Source organism: Takifugu flavidus, chromosome 16, assembly GCF_003711565.1.
Source record: "Takifugu flavidus isolate HTHZ2018 chromosome 16, ASM371156v2, whole genome shotgun sequence".
NCBI lineage: Eukaryota > Metazoa > Chordata > Actinopteri > Tetraodontiformes > Tetraodontidae > Takifugu > Takifugu flavidus.
In genome coordinates, this window is record NC_079535.1 from 10,885,058 (window position 1) to 10,912,326 (window position 27,269).

General features: G+C 45.0%; 1 protein-coding gene across 3 annotated transcripts; it reads right to left on the bottom strand.

The window, feature by feature from the left end:
* Positions 1–5,313: 5,313 nt before the first annotated feature.
* kiz (kizuna centrosomal protein) lies at positions 5,314–24,822 on the bottom strand. 3 transcript variants are annotated; one of them, XM_057059190.1, is made up of 16 exons: positions 24,664–24,822; positions 24,174–24,236; positions 23,661–23,823; positions 22,593–22,661; positions 20,950–21,514; positions 20,710–20,833; positions 18,406–18,525; positions 17,731–17,895; positions 16,933–17,083; positions 15,213–15,366; positions 14,876–14,938; positions 13,373–13,465; positions 13,063–13,132; positions 8,091–8,137; positions 7,677–7,764; positions 5,314–7,588 (listed from the first exon to the last, which is right to left on the bottom strand). In XM_057059190.1, exons 1-16 carry the CDS (start codon positions 24,735–24,737, stop codon positions 7,567–7,569), a joined length of 2,031 nt encoding a protein of 676 aa, XP_056915170.1. In that variant the 5' UTR covers positions 24,738–24,822; the 3' UTR covers positions 5,314–7,566. The 3 variants fall into 3 exon arrangements, with proteins under 3 accessions (XP_056915170.1, XP_056915172.1, XP_056915171.1); XM_057059192.1 differs by having other exon boundaries at positions 23,661–23,840; XM_057059191.1 differs by lacking the exon at positions 7,677–7,764.
* Between the last annotated feature and the right edge of the window lie 2,447 nt (positions 24,823–27,269).

The window sequence follows — 27,269 nt, forward strand, 5'->3', positions numbered from 1 at the left end:
GCATTGATCACCTATGCTAAAACCTCCATTACCAACAGACGATAGCTATCAACAAGAAACCGCATCAACGCCGCTTCACGACTTATGTGCGGGACAGAGAACGGACGAGGTCGTGAGGGCGAAGCTTCGTAAATGCGACGCGTCCTCTAGCTCTGACACCTTGTGTTGTGTTATGTCTTATTTCAGGGATTTGTCTGGAGCAGATGGAAGAGATCAGCAAGGATAGAAATACAAGATATTACGACAACTCCCCCAGATCATTAAGTATTATTTGTGCATTCTGGGAAAGATGCATCGCAGGAAATGTGTGGCGTGCGGGCACGGCTACGTCTCTAGTGGCTGTGGAAGAGCGCACCATGAATAAATTTCGTGCCGTCCCCAGGAGATTGCCTTCAATCATGAAACATAAGGTGTCAATGCTGCGCCCTGTGTTCTGGGAGCACCAAAATTACCTGCTATGAGATTGCTGAACTGGCCACAGTGGGAATACCGGAAACGGACTGTCAAGAGGGCGGACTGCTAATTAACGTGGAGAACAGTTAGCTTCAGAAGAATGTTGAGTGTATTTTTTATGAAATCTGCCCGAGTTTCAATCAGTAGATGGGCTTTTATCATTAGGAGAACAAAGGGAACCACATTCATGTTTGCATGTAGAAAAAAAAGTGTTGGGGAGGGGGTGAAAGAGACTTATTAATGCTTTTGGCGTCGATTATAATATTCCGGCTAATGCTTAACTCAGGACTGAACAAACAATGACGTGCATTATCTGCCTTCCGCCAAATATCTGTCAACGTGCTCGGCACAATCAAATATTTATAACCTTTGGTGTGCCGTGCAGAAACTCCGTAGCCACGGTAATGTGGATCCATAATCGCCGTAGCATTTTATGTAGTATAACAGCATCAAATGTTCCCGGTGACACCTATGGTGTATGAACCATAACATTAAAGGCCACCCAGTGTTCAGCACAAGCTGAAATATTAACATCTCAATTTACATACAAATTTCCACGTATCTAAAAGCACGCGCACAGAAAGTCTTTACCAAGCCATTTTCCTATTTTGAATAATAGCTGGATTTCAGAGTTCCGGTTGATTGGCTAAACAAAGACATAACTAGTGCATTAAAGCAATTGTTTATTGCTACTAAACCCCAGAATATGTATAATTTTGCTGTAAATGGTGATAGACTGATACGCAAACCATGGATTTGTGTAATAGCTGGTAATCACCGCACCCCAGGATGTTTTTCTACCCCCATACAAAGGGTTAAAGAATTAGAGTGTAGTCAATTTCATTTAGCAGGTCACAGAAATTGATTTAGTGTCTAAGGAATATCGTGTGCCCCCCCTTCCCCCTCCCCCCCGCTAGGCCTCAGCTCTGTGGTGGCATTCTGTTCACATAATCAAGGGTGAACATTGCCCATCTACCCAATCTACTTCTTGGTCCCACAGGGGAAGATGACTTGCAACAGGAAAACCTGCATGAATACTAATTTGCCTACTTGGCTTTAACAGCTTTTGCAAGCCGATCTCATAGGAATTGGCGGAATATGATACCTTCCCATCTCCCCATGTTAATTACCCAGCAGAGAACGAGGACAGCGAGAGATTTGGATGGCGGGAGAGCGTGGGAACATATCTGAGCTGGGACTCAACCTAAATATGCTTAATTCTAATGTGATATAAGTCATCCTGAGCGGGAATCTGGTCAGCTAGATTACTGCCTGACTGTAGCTGCAGGTTAGACCTCATCACTCTGTGGAGCCAGCGTGACAAACTCATGGTAATTATGCTGACCCCCGGGTGTGTTAAGGATGCACATTATTCCGAGTCCTGCGTGGAAGCCATTTGAGCAGGAGGCAACAAACCCGTCCAATCCCAAATGGACACAGCGGAAATGTGCAGAGCTCCAAAATCCAGGCTCTAATGAGAAAATTAGGCTTTTTTAATCAGCGGAAAATGATCCAACTCCCAAAAACCAGCTCGGTAGAGCCGAGAACGTCCCGGTGCCACGCATACGGGCAGTCAGATGGCCGCTGCTTCACGATGTCTTCATCTCCGCCGCTCCGTCCTCGACAAACGGAGACCGAGCTTTCTTAATGGCAGGAGGTCCACAGCTTTGTGTAGGGACGGCCGCGGGTCTAATCCAAGCTGCTTGGCCAGATAAATCTACACCTTCTAGGTAACATCTTGGCCTCTCTTAGTGGATCGGATCCACTGTCCTCAGCAGTCAAACACTCGCTGATTGGCTGCTTCTGCTGTGTGATCCCTGGACGGCAGAAACTATTTTTGAGACGTCAAAATCAAGGAAGAGATGACGATTTCAATGTATTGATCAACAGGCCCTATTTATTCTCCATGAGTTCTCTCTATGTCCTTATGTCGTCTGGTTACCCTTTTCTTTTTAACTAAAATGTGGAGCAGAAAGTGCTTAAAAGGTTTATTTTTCAGGAGCTGAGGGTGAATATAAAGCATGTTTGGGCCGAGTGGGAAAGGTCCTTGATAAACACAAGCCTATTGTGAAGAGAGCCAGAACAAGGGGCCTGTGGGTTGTTGTTTCCATGCAGGAATAGAGAGAATACATTATACAATCTTATATAACATGTGAGGCTAATACAATCTACAGATCGTATGATCTAAAAACAACCCAAAAACATACAGCATCAAGGCTGGATGATGCAGCTCTAATTATATAAGCTTCTCTAAAGCACAATAAGGATTTTATAGAGCCACGCTGGATAGATCTGCTCCTTTGTCGGAGGATCTCACCTGGTCTTTAGAGTGGGGGCAGAGGGGAAGAGACCTTTCTGTCCTGGCTATGGAGCGACAACCTTCCTCGGTAACACACTCTCATTCACAGACGTCATTCATGTGCAAATCATCTTTGGACCTATTGTTCACCCGCTGCGCTTTCAAATACTTGCTGGATCAAGTGAGAAATGTAACAACGGAGCTGGAGATATGTGCCCACAGAGAAGAAATGGGAATTAACAACAAAGACAGATGCTTCCTGCAGTCTCCAGGGATTTATTTACCTTTATTGTATAGATGTCTTATGATATATTCATCATGACACAAGGATTGGGAGAACTGGTCTACTGGTCAAGTGTTTGACCGGAAGTCCCGTTTCCCGTATGCGGACCTGGGAATGTCCCCAGAAGTCAGAATTTTATCTGCGAATGGCCATAAACGCACACTCGACAGCGGGCTTGTCCTCAGCGTGCGTCCCGAGGAGCCTGTCACAGCTGTAGGGGGAAGATTCCACCAGGTTTCAGGTTTTATGAAAGAAACAAGAACCGAATGACGTAGAGCAGAGGGATCGGGATCATAGCTAGCCACAACCATTGTTCCGGAAAATACAACAGACACAAAAGGAAGTGCAGAGGACAGATCTATCTCTGTCGAGATCCGAAACCATTTTTAAATGTCCTCGCTATTAACGATTATTCACCAACTAATTTAACAGTAGTGGAGGGGAGGGCAGAAGGTGCACGTTCAAGAATGCCAAGTGGGGATATGTAACAGGAAATCACAGCCCGATCAATTGTTTGGTCTAAAAAGCATTATGATCAGATGTTTGTTCCCTTGACTAAGAAAGTAAAGGTAAAGTCAGACGGTGGCAGACAACACGACCGCCGAAAGAGCAATTAAAGTCCTTCAGCCGGGTTCTTTTAACTATTTAAGGGACTCTGTCCTAATATGAGGTTTGGAAGTAATCAAATATTTAGAATTGGAGGGGGGGGGGCATTTTCAAAAAAAGAGGAGAGATCTCCTTTCTTTTCATCTCATTTAACACACTTCCAAAGATGGAATGGATGATGTAATGGGGGGGGGTCCATCTCATTCAGACATAAGCTAATGGGATACATAGGCGTATGTGTTGCTTTTACACCGACATGTTTGAAACCCAAAGAGCCTTTTACTTCTATTCATTTGTGTGTGGCGCTCGAGTGTGTGTTGGTGCATAAAGACCCGCGAGCTCTGTCCTGTTTGGTCCCATTATGTCCTAAAAATAACGAGATAGGTATTTTTTTAACATCTCTATTGTTATGTCTACTAACACGCGGACAGCGACTGTGTTTCCGCCTTTTAATGGAACGGCACCAGCTTAACACATGGCCAACACTTTATGACGTCATGCAGACGCCCTACAGCAGTGTACGACAAAGCGGACCTGGACGGGACGAGGACTAAACCCCCGAGGCTCGGTCTGGATGCCCGGTCTAAGGTGGTCCTATTCCCCATCTGTGTGGGGATCATCTATGGCTGCCTGGTCTGAGGTGAGCAAAGCCCTGGGGATCACCAAGCTTTGATCACCTGTCTGGGATCAATGCAGGAACGCAGGCCCTTTCTTGGTCTCCACTGAGGGAGCTCAGTTGGATGAGAGGGGACACAGGTGGGTCAACAAGTAGCTGTTGGTTGGAGGTGCTGAGGCAGCCTAGTCAACAACAAGAGTGGGGTCACACTCACAATAGTGTCACCTGTATCATCCCAGGACACAACAGAGCGCCGTGTGTCCACTCTGAGCTTCTGATGGGGGGGGGGGGGGGGACGTTTGTGGACTCATTGAACAGGGGCTTGGAGGCAGCTATTTCCAGCAGCAGTTCCAAACCCACCCGGTCCAGTTGTGGAGCAGGGCGACCCTGATAAAAGACCGTACCCTCTCTCAATCCCCACCCAGGATGGCAGATCTGGGGCAAGCCTGACTACCATCGTCACAAAAGTTGTTTCGTGGATTTACTGATCAACCAAAACCAAACAGAAAACGCCACGGGGCTTGTCTGAATTAGTAAGTCAATAATGAATTACCCATATGAGCTGGCAGCTGGCTTTTTTAAAAACAGTTTCTAGACTCTATTGAAACATGATGGGAGGACAGAGAATGGGTTCATGAGGAATATGGTGGAATTTCAATCAAAGAAAACTGGAGTCTAGGCAGATTTGCAGTGGATCAATATGATTTCACATAATACCAGGCTGAATAATGAGCGTAGCCCACGTTCTTGTCAGTATGCCGCTGCAGATGAATTCATGAATGTGGCGCACGGACTAGAAGAACCTTGGAGACGCATCTTAATTAAGCTTTGAATTACAAACCGAACGAGCGAACTGTTTTCGTTTTGTTTCAACATCCGTGCGCAAAAATCACTAATCAGAGCCGAAGGAAAATGTTGTAGCTACAACTCTGCCGATGGTTGAAAACAAGAATAAAATGGTTTAACTGCCTACAATGGTGCCGATCTCTCGAAAATTAATGCACAGTCTTTTGTCTCTGTAACACACATACCAATGAAGCTGCAGAGGAGGCCGCGTCAGAATGAATGAATATTTATTTGAAGCCTATTGAGACAGAAGATCAAAATGACCTTGCTCCAAAATGATTATTCACTGATAAAAAAATAAAAGTAGAGGAGGGGAGGGCGGAAGGTGCACGCTGGAGAGCGCCGCTTTGCCCAGCCAGCAGGAATATATTACACAAAAACACAGAACAAAACCACAACGCCGCTGATAAATGTGCTTAACTTCCACAACGGCCTCCTTCCGCGTCTTACTTGACTTACTTTTTACAAAAACTCTTCAAGCAGAAGTCCAAATCAGTGATTCGGCGAGCGTGACATCATTCGATCGGAATAAAGAGATTCGGTTTTTGGGTGTAAAGTGCGTCTATCCAGCGGTGTAGGGGGTTCATCCGTGGTTTGCTGGGAGCGTTGACGGCATAGAAACCGTTTCTTTGTCCACTTAGCAGCCGAGATCCAGACCTTGAACCCGACCTGTTGGAGATGCCTGAAATGGAGCCCTAGAGAACAATAACAACATGCTATGTTTGCTGCAAATCCTGGTAAAGGTGTAGGCTGTTGTTGTAAAACCACTTTAATAGCACTGTTGCTATTTTACCAATCGATGTCTATGGCACACGCAATCGCAAATATTTCTTTAGAAATTAAACCACTTTTTTTCCACGCGCGGTTGCTAAAAGCCGAATTCTGAAACAACCTATTTTATGGGCTATAATTCTATAGTGAAAGAAGAAGATATAAAATGATTAGGCCTCTTTTGAAATGCAGATCAGTGTGTCAAAAGAGGAAACGTCCTTGCGAGGATAGATTGAATTCAAATTTGTGACACTTTCAGATCCTATAGGCATGCAACCTTGATTTAAAAAATAAAATAAAATAAATAAAGCACCATCGACACACTGGAATCCTTCGCGAGGTCATCTGTAGCAGGAGTCTGTCAGAGCTAACAAGAAAACCACTCAATAAGAATCAAGCTGTCTAACTTAACTTGACCGCAGAGCTGAAGAAACTGTCAACCGGTGACAAAAAGCACACAAACGGAAGATATACCCTTTGAAAACAACATTCAAAACGCAGAAATGAGGAGGGTTTTCCTTTCTAACGTCACCTTCAACATTGTTTCTCCGGACGAGACTCGGAGGAGCATTATTGTGGCAGTACACAGCAGTATAATATAACTGCACTTCCACCAGGAGCCATCTGTCACACACAAGTGTCTGTTGACATGCTCCTTAACATGGATATTATGTTAGGGAGCCTTTTAGCTAACTCCAAATTATTCTGCCACAGTCCCTTTTCTGTGGTGGGTCAGGGCTGTCTGAAGCCATTATTGGTAATGAATGTGGAGTCCTACTTTAAAAGGTTCAGGCGTGTAAAGTCACCTAACGCTGACTAATGGAATCCCGCTGACACTGAATGCCGCAGATTTATTTTTCCCAGAACACCTGCCAGGCTGGTGGGTTTGGAAATTTACACACCAGGTATAATAACCTGGAAAGGCAAACTTGGAAATCCAGCCTTCTACACAAGAGCAAAGGGCTATTAATAGCCGCAGGACATTCAAGGCAGCGGCTACGATGTCCGCTTGTCCGCTAACGCGCGGAAATGACGTCTGCGGTTCGCTGGTATCGAAGAAGCGGCGGCGAAAATGTGTGTTTTGCTGGAGGTTCTAAATATTCAGAGTTTGTTGGCGCTCCAACACTTTGCGCCCCGGGAGATGGGCCTCTTCAGCGGGGTCACAGGTCGCGCGGCAGCGTGCGGAGTGGCCATTGTGCTTTGTCATTTCACAGGTGACTCACATCATTACACTCGAGCGTGCCGGAGGCAGAGCACTCGGAGATGCTTGCGGCATTCAAAATGCATGATTTTCAGCCTAGTGCAAACAAATCGCTTTAAAAGATCAGTTTAATCTATTTCGAGCCGTTATTATGAGCCGGGAGAGTCGTTCAGATAAAGAGAACGAGGCAGGGTTAACATCGGAGTGTCGGACAACTCTTCACATACTTTACCCATCCTGAGAGCTGTCAACTTTATTTGTTTTAGCAATAAGTCGCACGTGCGATTTACAACACGCACCGCCAAAACAACGGTCAAAGGGTGAATTGGCGTCGGGCAAACGGCTCCATGTTTTCCCCGTGACCCAATGTGATCAATTTATAAAAAAACCAAAAACCCAAACTATCAAGTTTATATCAGTCGCAGAAGTCATCAAAGTCATCGGCGGTGAGAGGTTGAGGACGCGCAGCGGCTTCAATGTCGGAGCTGCATTCATCCGTGTCGCTCCACATATCTGCACAAAAAGATAGAGGGAGGGAAGGAAAAAAAGATTCATTTGAGAGCAGGATGTTTATCCTTCCTGGGTTCAGATGAAAACCCACCTTTCATGCTGCATGCATAATTTCTTCTCCCAGTCGATTTTACTCTTTACGAGCCCTGCCGTGATGTGAATGCAGCCGCTTACCTTGACTTTCATTTCAGCAGGAAAAAAACAAACCATCAATGTTCTTCTCCCTCATTTGTGTGGCCAGCTGATCTGATCAGAGCTGGATATTCGCGATACAGATGTGCGGCGCTATACAAAAGTAAAAGCTCCATCTACAGCAAATAGTTGGCATCCGAGAACGGAGAACCGGTCGGAAAAAGCCCCTTTTGATCAGATTTTAAGACACATCAGGGTCTTCGGGGTCAGACGGAAAGTTAATCAGATGCTGAGTGGCTCGTAAATGTTAGCCGTTTATGTGGAGGAGTGTGACGTCATCAGCCCCCCCCCCCCCCTCCTCGAGTGCGCTCACCTTTGGACTGGAGGGCAGAGAGAGCCTTGGAGGTGATGTTGCCTTTCCTGGAAACATAAAGACACGCTTTAGCCCTCAACCCGTTTGACCTGGGGTGCTCTTGAAAAGGCAGCTGCAAATTCGCCACGAAATTACCCAAAACTTGGGCGAAGGGAGGCTCTTTGACTCCCGTTCCCTTTGTGCCAGGAGACCCGCACAAGGCCGCCTTTATTCAGACGCTGCCCATAGACGGGGGTTGCCAGGTTCCCATAGCTGTGCTGATATCGCCATGTAAATGTGTGACCTCTGAAGGGCTTTGATCTTCCTCAATACATATGCAAAAAGCAACCCCCCCCTTCCACTTTTAAAGGCCTCCCTTTAATTTACATCATTATGATGGGGGCTATTCAAGCCCCACAATATGGCCCAATCATCTCCCAGGTTACCATACATATCCATACGGCTGATTTGTTTGGAGCTCTGATGTTGCAGTCGCACCGTCGCTGTTTCTTTACAAAACAGAAGAAAACAATGACTTTTAAGCAGATGAGCTCCATCAAGGAAAAAAAGGAAAACCCCATCTGCCCAATCCCAGCCTACGGCCCTTCTTGATTGTCATCCTCTCGATCGCCCTCATCTCCTCATCGCTACTTCATCACCATCTTGGCACATGTGACTGTACGTTGAGGATAAGGACCAAATGGTTCATGGCTGCAATCCAAACGCTATCTTCTAAGCTATACCCTGCCGCTCTGCTCCGCTCGGCACGGAATCAGAAGAGAAGGATGCAGCTGACATTCCCGGCGACGTTGGGATCCCCTCCTGCTCAATGTAGCGGAGCAGAGGGTCACAATTAGCAGGACAATCAGGCCTTGAAGTTCAGCTGCAGCCTCACCTCTGCTGCTAACTTGCTAACAATGCTAATCAATCAAGTGCAGACAGACGGATCTGATTCCTTCCTCCACTCCGCCTCTGTAAGTGAGGCTTTTCCTTTCCTGAACTTCTCCCCCAGGATAGGAACGGTCCATCAGCCGCTCCACTTCAGTGAGGGACTAGGCTGATTTCAAGAAACAGCTATTACTCCAGAGAGCTCAGTCTGGGTCCGACCCCGCCGATGTGATATATGGCTCCCGTAAACATTTATGCCAGTTTTTCACTTAATTGAGGTAATGATCTGAATATGGAGGTCGGGGCTCTGTAACATGTAAAACGATGTGAATTACAGCTGGTGTAATTTCCCCTTCTCCCCACAATGTCCTGATTATGGATGGTGCATGATAGACTGGATAATAACTGGATATTGCGAAATCATCATGTTATTACACTTTCTAGCCGCACGAGTGCTCATTTTGCACAAGTGACTTAATTTTGCACTATTTTCTCGGCCAAAGCTAAACAGCTCTTGGGCGTACAGCGATGCAAGGCGAGCTGATGCAGGAAAGCCTGTTCACACCGCCGAGAGGAGCCATTTTTAGGTCTGCTGCGATGTGGCATCGGCGCTCCGTTTCCTGGCTGTGATATGTTTTTTTGATGTTTTCTTTTAGGCATCTGAACTTTGGCACATCAGTACAGAACCAATAAATACGGACTTTGTCGTTCAGAATGGCGCCTTCGTAAGGACAGCATGCATCCTTGAGCAGAGGAGACGGCCCTGAGGTGACATCAGTCCTGTAGTTACACGCGTTATTAGGGGAACTAATGCTAAGCGGGTAGTTAGCAGGTATACAGCAATAGCTGAAAAATTGCTTTTATTTACCCTGGCTTTTTTTAAACTCCTACCGCCCACACACAAATGCTAATATCACAATAGCACTTTTGCGCAGCAGTGCTTCTCTAAAGGTAAAGGGAGACCCATCACCTCATCATTCCCATCAACTCCTACTCCCATTCCAGCTATGACCCCGCAGAAACATTGTTTGGGCTCCGTTTTGATGTACTCTAACAGGCCTGAATGGATGAGCAGGATATAGCCCTCAGCAGGGGGGCAAACGATGAGAGGCAACAGCGAGTGAGCGGTGAGTGGGCACTCTCCGACGTGTGAGTGCTCTCTGCTGGATACGGGTGAGTACTGCAGCCCAGAGGAAGTGGGACTGGGCCAGCGCGCTCTTCTTTAGACTGGGCCAGTCAGGCGGAGACAGCCGAAGGGGTGTCTGGAGGACACACTGTTGGGCTGATGCGTGCGGATGTTTTCATCTATTAATGGGGCTGAAGTGTGTTAATGCTTCCACTATAGAGGTACGGAGCAAAAGAAAGGGTTAAAGCCTCCACGGCTTGATTCATTCTACTCGCTCACCTTCTTTATGGTCTTGATTCTACACAACAGAAATGCATCATCTACTGGTTTAAAGATTGAAATAACGCCAAAAGAGATTCTGGTATTATTATCATCATCATCGTGTTGTAATATAATTGATATAACACTATTTTTGTATATCTAAGCTTGTGTTATTTCCTCTTCTGAATCCTTCTTTTTTCCTGACTGTGTTACACTTCCATGCCTTCTCCCAGTGAGCTAGCACTAGTGGGGAGGGGAACGAGAGAGGTAGGGAGAGAGAGGGAGGGATAAAGAGAGAGAGGGAGGGAGAGAGAGAGAGAGAGAGAGAGAGGGAGAGAGAGCAAAGCCAAGCTTCTGATTTTGACACTCTGAGTGATTTGAGGTCGAATGCTTGAGCACATCCTGTTGTCCAAGGCAAAGCAGTAAACCATTAATTGTTGAGTCAAGGTTTTTGTCAAGCAGGCACTAGGCACAACGATCATCGCACCAGCTGATGTCTAGAGTATTTTGTGCGCAAGTATGTGTGTGGCTGTGCTCCGCACATGTGTCGGGGCATATTCCGAGGATCAAAACGCGGCTCAAAGAAAAGGTATTAAAATGCCCAAAATCAAAATAAGAAAAGAGTAGCATCTGAAATGCCTACAGTAGAAAGGAGCACAATGATTCTTTGCACCAGAGGAAGCAGTGGCATGCACTCGCATACAAATGGGAACAAGTGGTCTTTACATGGAGTGCAGCTGCTTATTAAGACTCACTCCTTCGTGCATTATTCCTTTCATCCCCACTCAACCACAAAGTGATTTTACTTTGCTCCTCACAAAGACAGCAAAAGATTTGTAATGGACAAATCAGTCGCTTCCCTGCGAGTTATAATACAATAAACAGCACATTCTATAAAAGTGTCGAACTGAAAACAGTGTGGGAGAGCGAGGAGGCGAAAGAGGGAGAAAAGAATATGAAAGACCCCAATTCTCTCAAATGCCATAATAGTGAAATGAGCACATATAAATGTGTTAAGAGTATCTGTTTGCATCTTGTATAGACTGCATGTATTTAATCTGTAAAGCTTATTAAGGTTCCAGTCATTGCTATGCAAAGCAGCACCCAGCGCTTTTCTCTCGCTTTTCAGCCGAGTGCAGTGTTTGGCCAATAGGACTGGCCCCCCGCCTCTCATTCTGCATTCATAACATGCAACATTTGCACAATGTATCTCTCAAAGGCCCTGAATAGAAGGCCTTAATACTCATGTAAACAACTGCAAACCAATTACTTAATGAATCAGGCCCACACATAATGAGGAGCCTCACAAAGGGCTATAAATGCATTTTTTTGCACCAAAGCCTCTGCTTTAAACTACAATCCCTCTGCTGTAGTCCAGGCTTAACTGGCAAATCATAATTATTGTCTAAGACAACAGAGAGGAAGCCATTTTTGTATTTCTGAGTCCGGCTCCATCCCCCTTTTGATGTCACTCATCAGCTCGCTGACAAAATAAAGCAAATAATTAACAAGCAGGATTGCGGAGGGAGGAGCGGCAACACAAAGAGGACGAGGGGCACGGAGATGGAGAAAGTGCAGCGGAGAGCAGAGAAGCAGGCCAAAAGCGTACGACGGTGTTATGCTTTTGGTTAAGTGCGGGGCTTTTAGACCACTTGTGGGGGCAATAAAGCACAAGAAGCAACGGCGGAATGCTTGAATCTCATCATCCAAGATAAGCAAAGAAAACACACAAAGAACCGGTGCGCGCCCGCCCAAAGGGTTCGGGCGGACAGGGTGACCTCGTGTACGCAACTTGTGTCTCTCCAGCGCTCATGCTAATTCTTAGCCGCCAATGTCTTTGTTTAATCACGAAGCCTCCCAGTTTACATTAATGACGGAGACAGAGGCATCATCCGAGTGGGTCTGGGCCGGAAAATTGGCTCATGTTTATTAAAGAGGGTGGTCACTAGGGCTGGCAGGAGCAGACATCGGCGGCTATGAGCACCACAATAGAGCCGTCCCATTAGGCCCCTTCCCTGGGCTAATAGGCAGACTGGGAGTGTCTGCTTGCCAGGCCACGGTGATATAGACTCCGGTCCTTGTGTCAGCATGGTGCCCAGTAATCACATGAAATCAGAGAAGATTATTCTTCATAACGTTTACCCAGCCATTACTACGGCCCAAATGGGCCTGCAGTGAAGAGGTGCTCTGAGGACCTGACACGCAATTGCAGATTTGATGAAGTCGTGTTGATATTCAAATGTAACCGCGGCGCCGTTAGCGTCCGGCGAGCTATTTATCATTAGATATTCTTTTGCGACCCACTCTGGGCACTGATTTTAGACGCCTAAATGCCTTTCAAGGGTGAAGAATGAAAAGCACATTTGTCCTCGCCAACACTCGAATCCTCTGCTTCCGCGACAGTTGTCCCTCTTCCTGGCGTGAACTGTTTGGCTTCTCAGAACAAGCCTCGGCGCAGCAATATCGCCGCCGGTTTAGGTTTTCCCGCCGGAGTTGTTTTGCTTTCAGAATTTTTTGTGAGACCTGGCTGAGCCCGGGGAAGGGGGAGGGGGGGAACGGGGCTTTTGTCTTTGTTGGCGAGTTAATGGGTGGCGGCCCCTTGATCTTATGAAAATGAACAGGGGATTATAAGTGTGGCCATGCAAATGTACATCAACCACTTTGGTGTCTGGTGGCCTATTTCCTGTGGCCCCCGCTGAATAATAACAACATTCTTACCAAGGGTAAGGGTCTTGATGTGACGAGCATTTGGCCCTCCGCAGGTCCTCCTCATGGTCATCATTTATTCCTTAAAAGAGTAAATAGACCCAACTAAATCCATCTGATCTGGACATGTCAGCACATGTTAGTAATATGGGAGGGGGTTAAAGGTTAGCATACACCATTACTCATGTTTTCTATGGATATGTCACATGCATAGCTGGGATTTGGGAGGGATCTTCCATCCAATTAAGTTTTATACACAACAAATACAGATGATTAGTGATTTCTACAACATGTGAAAGCAGACGGCAGGTTCCTCCCTTACCTGAGAGGCTGTCGCTGTCGTCGTCCAGCTCTTCACACATCTGCGGCCTTGTCTGCATAGCTGACTGTTTAAGTAACTGATACGCCTTGCTCTCTGCTCAGACACACACCGACATAGAGAGAGAGTGCGGGGGGGGCATCAAATATTTGCTTAAAACCCAGGTTTCCGTGTGTTAGAGCTTTCTGTGTTTGATAAGGCAACACACGCCGGGAGCTGGAGCGTCTCCGCCCTCCTGGCTGAGCACAGAAGCTGAAAACGCTGTTGATTCTAGTCCACGTTTGGGAGCAACACTTTCCACGGGTCAACAAGCAGCATCGCGCATCATCTCAGCTTCCCCCGGCAGGAAATCGCTTGAAAATCTAATTCTCACCATCACCATGCAGCACTCTTCTAAAAGGGCCCTGCAAAGATCAGCGGAAAGGGTCGTCGGCGTCACCCTTCCCTCCGTCCAGGGCAGAGCCCACCTTCCCCCCCCCCCCCCCCAAAGATGCCCTGCTGGACAGCTTCCTGCCACAGGCAGCCCTAAATCTCCCCGCTGGACTTACGTCCCCTCTCATCTGCTGGACCTATTTATTCTGGAATCTTCTCTATCTATTGATCTGGTACATATGACTTTTTTTGCGTCGTCACTGACGTCGCCGTGCAAAACTTTAACCTTGTGCCGACGTTTCTGACATTAACAAGGAAAACGGCACTTTTAGTCCCGTCTGCTCCGGCATCGTCTCCGTCCACTTGCCAACGCGACCCAGCTGTTTTACGCAACGTCTCTAAATTCATCAGCGGCAGAAAAGCGCATGTTCTGGTAATCACCGTGACGTTCAAGTCATGCTTTTTTTTGGGTTTTATTTCAGGTGACATTGATGTCGCCACAGCGAATGGCTTCCCTTGAAATATCGTTAGTCCATTTTTTAAGGGGGGGGGGGGGCTTGCCGGCCAGCTCCCTTTTGATTAAGTACAGTGACTGGAAGCTGGACTCATTTGGCAGGGCCGGGGCGCCTCGGGGAGGCAGGCACATGAAACACCCTGCAGGAAATCTGATAGCCAAGGGTTATACATGATTACTTTACATTTCAGACGCTCAGCTTAGGGATCGGCACACCAGCTGCTTCCAGGATGCCTTCACATCTTGAATTTTTCAAGTCCGGCCTTGCCGGAGCATTGTTTAGTAGATAATGAGAACCGACCACAGATCTCTTGCGCCATCCACCTTTGCGCCCGGACAATTAAAGCGGCTACATTATACCAGGCTAGTGTATTATCACTTTGGTCCCAACGCCTCAGAGCAGGCTGACAATATAACTAGTGTGGGTTTGTTCCCCACCCCCCTGAGATAATTAGAGAGAACTAGCCCAGTTCTTCAGGTGGGACTTTGACCCTGGGTTCACCTTGACCATGCAGCCTCCACCGCGGCGCAAAAGTGCCCATTATTCACTGCAGTGGGAGGAAAACAAGCCACAACATAAGGACAGTGTGAATGCAGGGGCACCAGCGATGCCTTTTTACCTCTAATAGGAACACTTTTCACAGAGCTTTCGTCCTGGCTGTCCTCTTCACTACTTTGTAGTTCTGTAAGAAAGGGAAGGGCGTAGTGAGAAGCAGTTGCATGGAGGAAGGGAGTTTATGGTGAGAAATGGGAATGGGGGTCTTTCTTAGCTCTGAATAGACGGCTGTTAGGGATTTACAAAACACTCTGCAGAAATACATTCCTCATATAAAAGAAGTTGTCGTTGCAGCAGTCCAGCATTAATCCCGATCATGGTTGTTATTTAAATCACTAGGAAAACACACAAGATCTCATTACACAGTGGGATGTTTTTCTCAATTAATAATCTTCAGCCACCTTGGAGGGGCTTTGTCCGTGACAGCTGGGTGGGCTTCTCATCCTTCCCGTCCAGGAGAGGAGAACCGCACGGAGGAGACGAGCCGGTCTCGTCCTCTGGTGAGGGGCACTCCTCACTGGACCGGCACACAAGTGTCCTCAGCAGCACTTTGGCCTGCGAACAGCACAAATTAAAACCACACTCTTAATTGTTCCCATTTCGCGAAGGCGATGTCAAATTGGACTCTCGACGATCAGCCAAGTCATTTAGTTTGGCCACGGCTGCCTGCACAGAGGTGTGGCTGCAATACATGTGGAAATGCCAAGAGAAAATAACTTCAAATTGTCTGACTCGTTTAAGGGGGGAAGATTATTTCACACACTTTTACTCCTGCTTCCTCTCTCTCAATCACACATTGTTCCCCCCCTCCCTCCTCTTTGTCTCTTCTCATCCATGAGATTAGAGCCGCGTCTAAAGAATGCAATCACCCTGGTGTTAATGTGCAACACATTCCAGATATCTCCCCTCTTGGCTGAGAGAATTGAGACAAACTGCTCTCTTCCTCCCTCTCCAGCTCATTTTTATCTCTGGAGAGATGAGGATACGCAATTAAGAGGAGCCGTTCGGGGAGATGAGTAGCAGGGAGATGCCACACACCGATTTCCTTTCAGTCCCCACCCCCAGCCCTAATATCAAGTCCTGCCATCATCATCATCTCTCTTCTGTGATCAAAGCCGGCTTCTTAGATGGAGATGGCCATTTGGTACTTTTACCGAGCACAAATATGGAGCCGATGATCAGCAGGATTTTGACACAAACTTTTAAGTACATTGTAAGTTGTTATCAGTTGGTCACAATGAACGCTGCCAAAGGACGGGCCGTTATTTTCTAAGAAGTGAAGTGAGGCAAACACACGCCGGTTCGACCTTGCCACTCGGTATTTGATACTTTTTTGCACAATAAAAGCTGTCCTGATCCTCATCCCTGACATCCCAATTTGTTATTTTTCTTTATTTATTTACACCGACTCAAATATACTGGGGATTTGAGAACTCTCGCACACTCACTGCATTTTAAATATCAATGAATGCAACTGTTAGCACTTGAATATTCAAAGGGCCTCTTTGAGTGCGTGCAGGCGAGCTGCATGCTCCCATTTGCCCGAGTAGCCAGGCTGTGTGGCGTTACGTGAATGGAAATTTCTGTTTGCTCTTGTGCGAGGAGAGCACGCTGTTGTCTGGGAAGGCAGCGAGGGAAGGGGAAATTAAGGAAAGAGGAAACAGAGTGATGAAAAAGAAGTATGTGGAGTAGATGGAGTGAGAATGTCTTGATTATTTTCTTCGGCTGTTGTACATATAGATTGCGAGCCTTCCATTTGTTTGTTCATGTTTTCAAGAGCCCTTACAGTCACCCTCTCTGCCTCTCTCGTTGCGCCGGGCACACTGGAGCAAGATCTCCAAGATCTCAAGAAGTCGAAAAAGATGACTTCACAGAAAGCCTAAGCTGAGATCAGCACGTAGAGTATATGATCCTGTGAGAGAAAATAGGTTTCCCCAGAAATAACTTGACATTAAACTCAAACAATCCTTTATGTGCTTATATGCCATCATTGGAAGATGGGGAAATACTGGGACATATGGAATAAGACGTCTACAAAAGGCAACTGTCCTGTCAGCTGTGGCAGGTGGATTGAACACGAGTGTGTGCGGCTCGTAGCTGTGTGTGTGCCTCCAACGCTACCTTGTGGCTGTAGGGGGCATCGCGCTCCAGCAGCAGCGGCGTGAACAGCTCAACCAGCCGCTCATCGTTGAGGACGCGGCTCTTCTTGAGCAGGAGAGCATGCTTGAGCCAGCGATCCCACAGCTGAGCAGCATCGGGGGTGAGGCTTGCGCTGCGAGAAAAGGAGGGAATAAGAGGGGTGGATGGAAGACAAAGAAAAGAGACAAAATTCTATACTTCCAATAAAAAGAAGCATTTTTTTTAAATTAATGATGCATTTGAAAAATGGTTTGATCTTTCTTAGACACTGAAGTTAATGCTAAAAAAAACCCCAAACATCATATCGCTTGGTAAAAAAACACAGTGGGGGGGGGGGGGGGGGGGGGTTGTCAAAAAGCCAATAGGCATTTCCAAAGGACACAGCACACGTATTTCTCCAGATAAAACATAAAGCTAGCAAGGCCCCTCTGAAATCAATAGAGTAGTGAAGCAGAGGTTGGATTTAGCTCAGACTATAACTACTCATTATCCACAGGACTGGGAGTCACAGATAGGGCATTTTAATTTACTCATGACATTCAGCCACGCAACGTTACAGCACAAGGTGACACCAAAGATGACCTTTACATGCGTGCACAAGGGTCACTTTATAGTAGGGTGGCTGACGATATCCCAGAATAGGCTGGAGGTGCGTGTCCCCCACTGTCTGGTCATGAAAGGGGAGAAAAAAGGTGCACAGACGGCGTTGTGGTCTTGGTGGCAGTAATGTAAGACTGTCCACTGTCTTTCTGTATTCTGCTCTCAAAGAGGGAGGTTTACCATATTTCACTAGGATCGTTGCTTGACTGGTGAGCATTTACTACATCTTCTGACAAAATGGAGCCTCCCGCTGTGCTCCACGACAACGTCTGGAGCTCACGAAGGACTACCGCGCCGCATACTTCAAGGTCCTCGTCCTTCACCTCCGCTCCACTGTTACAAAGCCTGTCCAATACACAGAGAGCAGGAAGTTATCAGCTTGTAGGTCTACGAGCTCAACCACTTCCACAGAGTGCAGCACAGCCAAAACACATCAATGCACATTTGTGCTTGCTCATAATATCCTAGCAAGACTCACTACTGCTCCGAGGGTCATGGCACGAGATGGCTCTCTCTTCAGTACTGAAGAAGCTTTTCAGATCATTTAGACCACTCGTGTTTGCACAGATGGTCGTTTAAAAAAGACAGAAAGGAGCGAATACTCTTTCCCTTGACTGACATTTAGTCACACGTTTTGACAACTCAAATTACAGTAAATTAATTACGTTCTGAAATATGAAAGGCGCGCGCATGTCAGCGATGCCATTTCATTTTAAGTAGGAGCACTCGACAGAAGAATATATATTTTTATTCTCTGTACAATCAGCTTCATGGCCATTAAATAAATACTGTAAAATTTCCCCTCAGCAAAAGAGATGAAAGGATAAAGTTTGAAGAAAGAAAGGGAGGGCTTACCTGATAACTCTATTGAGATGTCTTCCATCAACTGAAGAATCCCCATACACTCTGGCCCCTGCACAGTGGAGCTGTCCTTCAATGTTATCCAGCAGATAAAAGAGTCCTTCCAAGGAGAGTCTAAAAAAATGCATTCAAGGGACAAAAGGACAAGAAAATAGAATGAGCAGATTATGTTGTATGTCGATGGGTCCCATTTATAAAAAGGAAAACACGGGAAAGGAAAACAGGCGGTGAGAATGAGCTCCATAAGGGCCAGCAGAGGAAGCTGATCACTACGGATCTGATGCTGCGATAAAGGACTTCGGTCAACTACGCCATGTGAGGGGACACTTGGAAACTCCTGAAACAGGGTAATTAAAAGACCTCAGTGGAGAAGGGTCAAAAGCCACAGGAGACAGAATTATTTCCACAGCAAATATGAAATAGCTAAAAAAAAAAAAAAAAACACCATCGCACCATATTAAAGTACAAGGGGGGAAAAGAAAAGAACCTCAAGATGAATTTCTTTTGGTGAGAGATTTACACCTTAATCTGGTCCTGTGTGCGGCTGCAAAATGAGAAATGGATGCCTAATGCATGTGGATATTGGGAATTCATCTCTTTTTTTGAGCATTAAGCTCTGGGTGGCCCTCATTGAATTCTCCCCGAAACCCCAAGCTGAGAGATCCTGAGCCCCCCTACATAAAAGGGGCCAAAAAAAAAAAAAAAAAAGAATTTATGAAAATCTGTAATGGGCTCCTGGGTTAGGGGTCAGCAAACAATTGCTCCCTCTTTTTCGCCGGTTGTTTCCTGGTAACATCCTGATTAAGCTGGCAGCTTGAATTATATCCATGACATTCTGTAGTGTGCAATCCCTCTGTGCTAAGTCCTCTTCACCGTGGTTGAAGTAGCACAGGCAAAAGCTCGATCCCCCCCCCCTTCCCTTATCGCCAGTACGGACCTTGAAATAGGCATCTTTTTCTTTCCACTTTATTTGTCAATGCTCTTCAAAGAGAGACCTTTAGACGAGGAATTAGTTGTGTTTTTCCGCAAAACCTCGCTCCCTTTGCGCGGTATTGTCGCCTGCTTTCATGTCAAGGTCTCCGACCTCACTTTACACCCTGCCGTTGTCCCCACGTCGCCATCAGCAGCAGCACATTGTCGGCGAGGAGGAAGGGTTCAGCTCTTCTGCAGTTATATTGCGCAGTGCAGACACGGGGGGTGGTTTACTGCACACGGCGGCCTCAGCGTTTTATGTGTCGGGGGCTTTTTTCCCCTCACGAGGAGGTTTCAGTGCACTCACGCAGGACAGGAAAAACAACTGCAAACTGCAAATGTGAGATGTATTCTAGTTAAAAAAAATAACTGAAGCTAGAATAAAATAAACAATACAGGGCCAAGAAATGTTTAGAAATGTCTTCATTACATCTGATGGTTTAAGCTGTTTTTTTGCCTTTTGGATATGTGTGACAAAAATATGATCCCTTTTATGTCATTTGACATATTTGCAAAATAAAAATACACCTGTAATAAAATTCAGCGGCTTTACTGTGAACCTGGAATACAAAAAGGGGGGGTGAAACAATTTGGTAGTTATAAAAAAATAAAGTAATATTCAGTGCACAGGGCACAAAAAGTGTGTGGGAGCGGTCATGAATATGTGAGGGGAAGCAGCGTTTTCCCCAAGAGCACCCTGTTCATAAAAGACTGCATATTCTGGGGGAAATGCAGAGGATTTGGGGGCAACCGTTCACATGGGATTTCCTGTGACTCGAACCCATCCAAAATGATCCTTCAACTCAGAGGCCATCATCACGCTAAGGATTTGTGGCTGTAAGTGCTGTCCACATGCCCACCCTCCAGAACACTCTATGGTGCCACAAATTTCCTCCTCCATTGGGGACTTCCTGAGGTCTCTCAAGCAGAAAATTGCTCTGTTACAGCATTATCTTGGATTATGGCAATATTGTTGGTGACAGCTCCTGAGCTTCTTCTATAAAATGCATTACTGCCAACAGTGCAGCTGCCGTTGCGCTATAAAAGGCTGGGTGGCATGGACCGTGACTCCCACAATCCTCTCTGTCAGCTTCCAATGCGATGTTGTCAGAGAATGTCGGGTGTTGTCACTCACGTCCACCATGTACTCCATTTCTTACTTTCTTGCCTAGCTTGCTTAACTCAGCTCGCCTAGCGTTAACTTTGCTATTGCCTATAGAGATGGTTACGTATGCACCATAAAGCAATTCCAGTATCACCGTCGAAATTACCATCATCGAGATGCAAGGAGATGACGCGTAATCCCAAAAGTCCCCTAGAAAGTACCTTTGCAAGGCTGCCGCCGGGGAGTCGGGGTTTCTCTGTGTTGCGTTGTTCAAGCCGTCATCATGGAGGGACGATATGGAAGTCTGCGGAGTGTCGCCATTCCTCTCTGGGCTGAGACTGTTCTCTGGGAATGTAGTGGCAATAGACAGCATGGTTCCTTTAAATTGGTCTAGGGCACTCTACTTTAATTAACACAAAAAAAACACATGATATGGTAATAAGGATGAAGTTAGAGAAAACCTGGAGTATCCCAAGGCTCTTTTCCAGGAGCAGGCGGAGGAAGCTCAGTCTCTTTATCCTCTGATGTGGGCAGCAGACGATTGGAATCGGTTTGTTCTGAAAAATCATTCTCAGTCTTTACTGGGCTGCTGCTGTCAAAAGATACATCCCTCTCAGGCCCAGGCAAGGTCGCCAAAGGTGAGGATTCGTGTTCATCATCGCTTCCAAAAGGCACATTAGCAGCTGCGTCGGTAAAGGCACGAACAGATGGGAGCTTCGCCATCGTTCTTTCATGTTTGTCACTTAAATTACAGCTGTCGGGGGAATCGTTTGAGCCCGAAATGTCAACTGATAAATGTGCTTGGTTGCTAGGGGCTCTCTCTCCGCTGACTCCAAAGTCCTTCAAAAGGCCACTTGGTAGATATTCATGGAAGTGCAAGCTGCTATCGGGTGAATGATGCAACGCTTGGTGTGAGTGTACATTTGTGGCTCCGGCATCAGCATCAGCACCTCCAAAGGTCTGTGTCAAACCCTCAGTAGGATGAAAGTGGAAAACCTCCTTGTCGTGTCCTTGTGCGACTTTAGCCTGCAAATAGGATAGGAAACGGAACTAAATCCCGATCTGCCCCGTTCATTTCAAAACCTAACAGGAAATGATTAATTCTTGGGTTAACTACATCTACAACACAGACAGCTCAAATATTTATGTGGGCCAAGGTCGTATTTCTTCGTTACAGGAGTCTCCGAAAAGCCCGTCTATGGATCGGTGTTTTAACTTTTCATCTTACTCGAAATCCTTTAGACAAGTTTTGATTCATGTCTGCAATGTCACCAAAGGGGGAGCGAGCGAGGCAAAAAAGCCTCCCTCTAAACATAATAACAAAAGGCATGGCTTCTGTTTCTTTTCTGATAAGCGTCTTAAATAGCAAACAGTTAGCCGCTTAATAACATTCACTGTAAACCATGCAGCCTGCCCAGCAGATCCACAAAGTAGGTAAAAAATAGGAAAAGTTAATTTCTTGGCTGAGTGATTCCATCGGTAGCTGCAGGGCAAAGTAGAAAGTGTTTCACTAAAGTAGCAATTGATTCTTCTATCAATCTGCGGCACGCGTGTGCTCTTCCAAGGAATGTATTAAATATGAAAATCATATCCCGTTATCATCTGTCTCCAGCTTTCAGCCCGGTAAGCTTCCCTTAATGAATGCGGCAGCCTGAGGGACATGCACACTGCCAGCCAATGGCTTGTATGCATAATGGAGTGACGGTACCATTTTCCTCATTACAATATCGACAGGCTGACGGGGGGGGTTTGCACACAGTTACAAGTGACTGCTCTAGACAGCATGCTCCAAGTTATTATGAGATGTCTTAGACATTTCATCTAAAGGAGCATTTACTGCTTTAAGGGAGAAAAAAGCTATGGGCTTGAACTGCTCTGCTTATACAGATGCACCAGCTAGGATTAGACACCTGCGCTATTACAGATACGCAGTTTAAATGCAGACCCCTCTACAGTTTTTACGACGGGGAACGCCTTCTCTCGTTTGTTACTCTACAGATGAAAATGCGGCTTGATGAGAGAAAAAATGCGAGAAAAACACAGAGACGTTCCCAAAATAGATGGAAATATGTGTACATGCATGCGTGGCACATATAAGTATCACCTTTGTGTTGAGCTCTTCTTGTGGTTTCCTCCTCACTTTAAAATATAAAGCCTTTTGGAGAAAATCAGCCTGGAAATGAGGCAAGTGGAAGGCATTAGCATATGCAGATAACGGAAATGTAGACATGATGCGATATTAACGCTTGACAAAAGCAGAAGCTGAGAGAAAAATGGCCGAGGATAAGCGTTGCCAACATGTTGTCTGCTACGGCATTATTGATTGTTGGCATTACTGATTATTATCAGCATTGGGGGAAATCGGCAGCTTTTCCTCCATGTGACAAAACCAACAAATACTGGTTCACTTAAAAAAAAATGCTGAGATGAAAAAGGGGTTGAGCTGCTCTCATGCAGCTTTCTTTTGTCACATTTCATTAAATATGTTTAAACCATAGTCCTATCAGGTGAACAATTTTACAATCATACCTTTCTCAAACACAGTCATTTCAACTTTAAACATTTCAACGGGTGCGTACAGGCGTTGCCTCTTCATCGCATAATCGATTTATACGATGAAAACAAAGAAGAACCGGAAATGAAAGGAAACAACAAGGACAAACAGAACCCATAATGCATCAAGAGGAAATAAACCAACTGCTTGAGGGGGAGAATGACTAAACCTCTGCAGCACTTCAGAGTCTCTATATTGGGCAATTAACTCAGCGAGTCATAATTAGCCAATTTTGTTAATTTGATATTAAGCTGTCAAGCACTGCCGTTGAGTTCTAAGTGATAATCTGACTGGCTCATTGTTTCGTCCCTCATTCATTTGCCTGTCATGATAAATGGCACAGTTGGAGTGTTTACTATTGCCACATAAAGCAATTGCAAGCAAATATTAATATCCTGCGTTAAAATTACAGCAAGACCTTGAGGCAAATGTGCAGGAACATGTGTGGATAATAAATATACACTCTTTATTTCACACTGCATTGTTAGTCTATGGAGTCGCTTTTATTTTCAAACTAAAGTACACTCGGTAATTAAAATTGAAATCGCAGACAAAAGTGTGATTCATTTAGCTAATGGGGCTGTGCGTGGATTCACGTGTCTGTTCCGTGTGTTATACCTTTTGCTGTTGCAGGGGGCCATGGTCAGAGCTATATTCCTTCATGTCGGTTTCCATGCACTCCACAACTCTCAGAAGCTCAAGGTTTCTCATTTTCGCTCGCGCCTCGCTTTCACAGATTTCCTTGAGATAGCTGCGCAGTTTGGAACACTTTATCTCTGAGCTGAGGGTGGTGGAGAACTATTATTTCAAAGAAATATTATCCAAGCCCATTGTCAGAAAATAAGAACCAAATTCTTTGCACACAAAAAAGTGAAGCATGCATTTTTTCTAATAAAATTCCATTTTTAACTCTATGATCAGCCTTTGCTCCTTTGACAATTGTGTGGAGCCCCTTAAGTGGCGCTGTATTTATCATTTGTTGTACAAAAGCATTAAAAAATGCATGAACAAATGCAAGAACCTCGAACATTAGTACAATAAAACGTGTGGATAAGATAGCCAAAGACATTTCAAAAAGGTATTTCTAATAACCATGTGCTTTTTTACTTTAAAACCATCTCTGTGACTTACATTCTTCTGTTAGACCTGGAATAAGCGAGCAGTTCCAGCTCCAGCTCCAGTCTCCGTTTATCCCTGAGCACAGAGAAACAGAGGAGCTGTCAGTCACAACCATCTCTGCTGTTTGTACCTAAGAATTAGAGGCTAATTACCAGCTGCATTCACTGAGTTTACCTTTTAGTTATTGATATTTAACTATCTTGAACACGTGTGCGAACTAGCGTAAACATTAGCTTGATAGACGCTAATGTGCAGACGATAAACATTTATGTTTAAAATGCGTTTTAAACGCGCAAACCACAAGCGATCGTTGCAGGCTGAAATAAGCGACATGTAATCGTTGTTTTGACTGGCCGTTGCTTCATCGATTCTACCTTAGCTTAGATGCTAAACAGCTAGCTGATTATCTAGCGGTGCAGGAGGCGGCTACTAGGCAGCCGACCTCACATCCCGAGCCCGACGTCTTCACTCCCGTCTCCCGCTAAATAGAAAAGATACTCACCTTTCGTGCATACATTGTTGAATCGATGATATCGTGTCATAGTAACACTCTTCGCCTTCAGCCTTGCTTGCCATTTTCTCAGGCTTGAGGTAACAGCGGAAGAAAAGGCAAGGGAGAAGTAGAAAGGGAGGGGGCGGGGGGGCAAGGCAGCTGGTGTTTACAATGGTTGCCATAGCAACCTCTACCCAGAAACCACTGCGCATAAACATAAAGAGCACGTGGTGTAGGGCTCGCGAGCTGTACTCTCCGTGTTGGAAGTAACCGTGTTGGTAGGTTTAAATAAAAGAACACTAATGACGCAGTTTTAAAATGTCGACAACAACTGTTCCATATCTGTTAAAACTCCACATTTTATGAAGCATTCACCTATTAAGGTGTTTATATTCTATAAGTTGATCAGACCGGTAGAAAAGATATTGAGCTTTAGTTGTAAATTAAATATGTTTACAAAAAAAACCCACTACTTTCTGGTCAAATATCAGCAGCATCTCTGCTAAATACCAGCCTCCACATGACTTTCAGTCCCATCAATAGATAAGCTCTGCTCTCTTTGTCAGATATAGATTGGCGTCTCATTTACCCAAATGCTGCTGTATCATGCCATGATTTTGTCTTTCATTATCAAAGTTCACCACTGACAGTTGTCCTAATGTCATCTTATGACTGCAGCAACATCAGTTTTTTGCAGCAACACATCCTGAACTAAACACTGTCAAGCCGTTTTCAAAATTCCTGTCCAATCAAATTGTCCTTATTGATTGAACTGTGGAGGTTTTTGTCCTATTCTAATGCTAATATAACCTATTCAACATCCCTCTATGAGACTATGCTGTAAAATAAATCCCCCTTTTTTGCCTCCTCCATGTGTAATTGATATTTTGGCGAGGCCTCTTTATTTGTTGTCTTTGGAGAGTGAAAAATGGCACTTTTGGAGTGATGAGACACGCAAGTTTCCACTGACCAACCCTGTAATGTGATTGTATTGTGCATATGATGGTGCCCCATATAGCCAACGATCAGAATCATTGTTTATTATGCTAATGTCATACTGTGCACAGTCTCCACTAGGCAGAAAACAGGAACGTGCACTAGTGCCACGAGTTATAATGCAATGTGTTGATTAACACAACCAATTCTGGCTTTAATACATATTGGTGTGTATGATCTGAGTTACATTGAATGTAGTAAAACCACATGGCTCATGCATTATTTTCCTACTTAATGTTGTTTCCCTCCTGAAATTCTTCAAAAATGTGCAGTATCTATTAGTCTTTACATAGCTAAAATGTAAATAAGCCAGTAACTTTATTTTTTGACAATGGATTTGGTATATTTTAAAACTAAAAGTGCTCTGTGTGATTCAAATACGCAAATGGCCCCACTGAAAATGCTGTTTCTCTTATTTGTAGTTTCATCTATTGGTTGGGTTGATGGCTCTGCCTGCTGCTTTTCTGAAGACATACAATGTGTATGGCCATTGATATGCCCTAACAGAGGTCAGGATTAGCATGAGAATTAACAGCTAGTAAATTAAATTGATATTCAGTGCACATCTCTGTTGAATCTGTCACACCTTTGTTCCCCTGCCCCGCAGAACCCATGTTCAGCCCCTAGCTAGTCAGAAACATCTGTGCAGTTAATAATTTGATAAACAGCTTACACAAATGCTAAATTATCTCCTCCGCCCCCTCCCATTTTCCCCTTCTCCCCTCGCGAACCTTGGAACAGTTGGCTCCCCTCTCTGCGGTGTTGGCTTTATGTGTCTTTTGTGGCTGTTCCTCCACTGCTCTGCTTTTCCTGGGCCAGAGTAGCGTGTGAGGTTAATGTTCCTCTAAAGAAACAAATAGCCCTGCCAACTACACAATATTCCTGGTTGATGATTCATTTGATAATCACTTTATTATATTTGTTTATTGTGCCCAGCGAATGCAAAAATATTGGCGATCAGTGACATAAATTCACACAGTGTAACATTACGCTGGCATTATCCTCTATTCCTTGCATATTTTTAGCCCTTTACCGAGGTGAAAATTCTAAATTACCCATCTGACATCCTTCTTCCTCCCGCATCAGAGTGCAAAAGCTTTCAAGTTTTATGTGCTAATTCAATGGTCACTTGTTTCTATAATTAGCTGATACCACTAATAAAGTGATTTGACCTGGCTTTTAAAAATGTTTTCCAAAAGTAGCCACTCATGGTTGGCAGCAATATCCTTTACAAAGTTAGATTACAATATTCCATTTACTCACATTAAGATATGAATAGCATCTGTTAAAAAGGGACTAATTATGTTTTAAATCCACTGCAGAATATCACAGGATTATAGATTTCTGAACACTGTTTACTTCATTCTGCATCTTTTTTTTTTTTTTGCTTAGACAACAGCAATTAGTTAAGTGCTATCAAGTGGATAAAAAGCTGTAACACGTTTGCTTTGTACCTCCTCCGTGAAAATGTACAATAGACGGTGAAGAAATACTTCCCAATGTTGTTTTGCCTCCAGGTTTGTGATTCTGTAAATGAAGATAAAAGTCAACCATATATGAGCTGTAACAGGCTACATGAAAACACATCACGTGTGTGTGTGTTTTCATTTATTTATTTT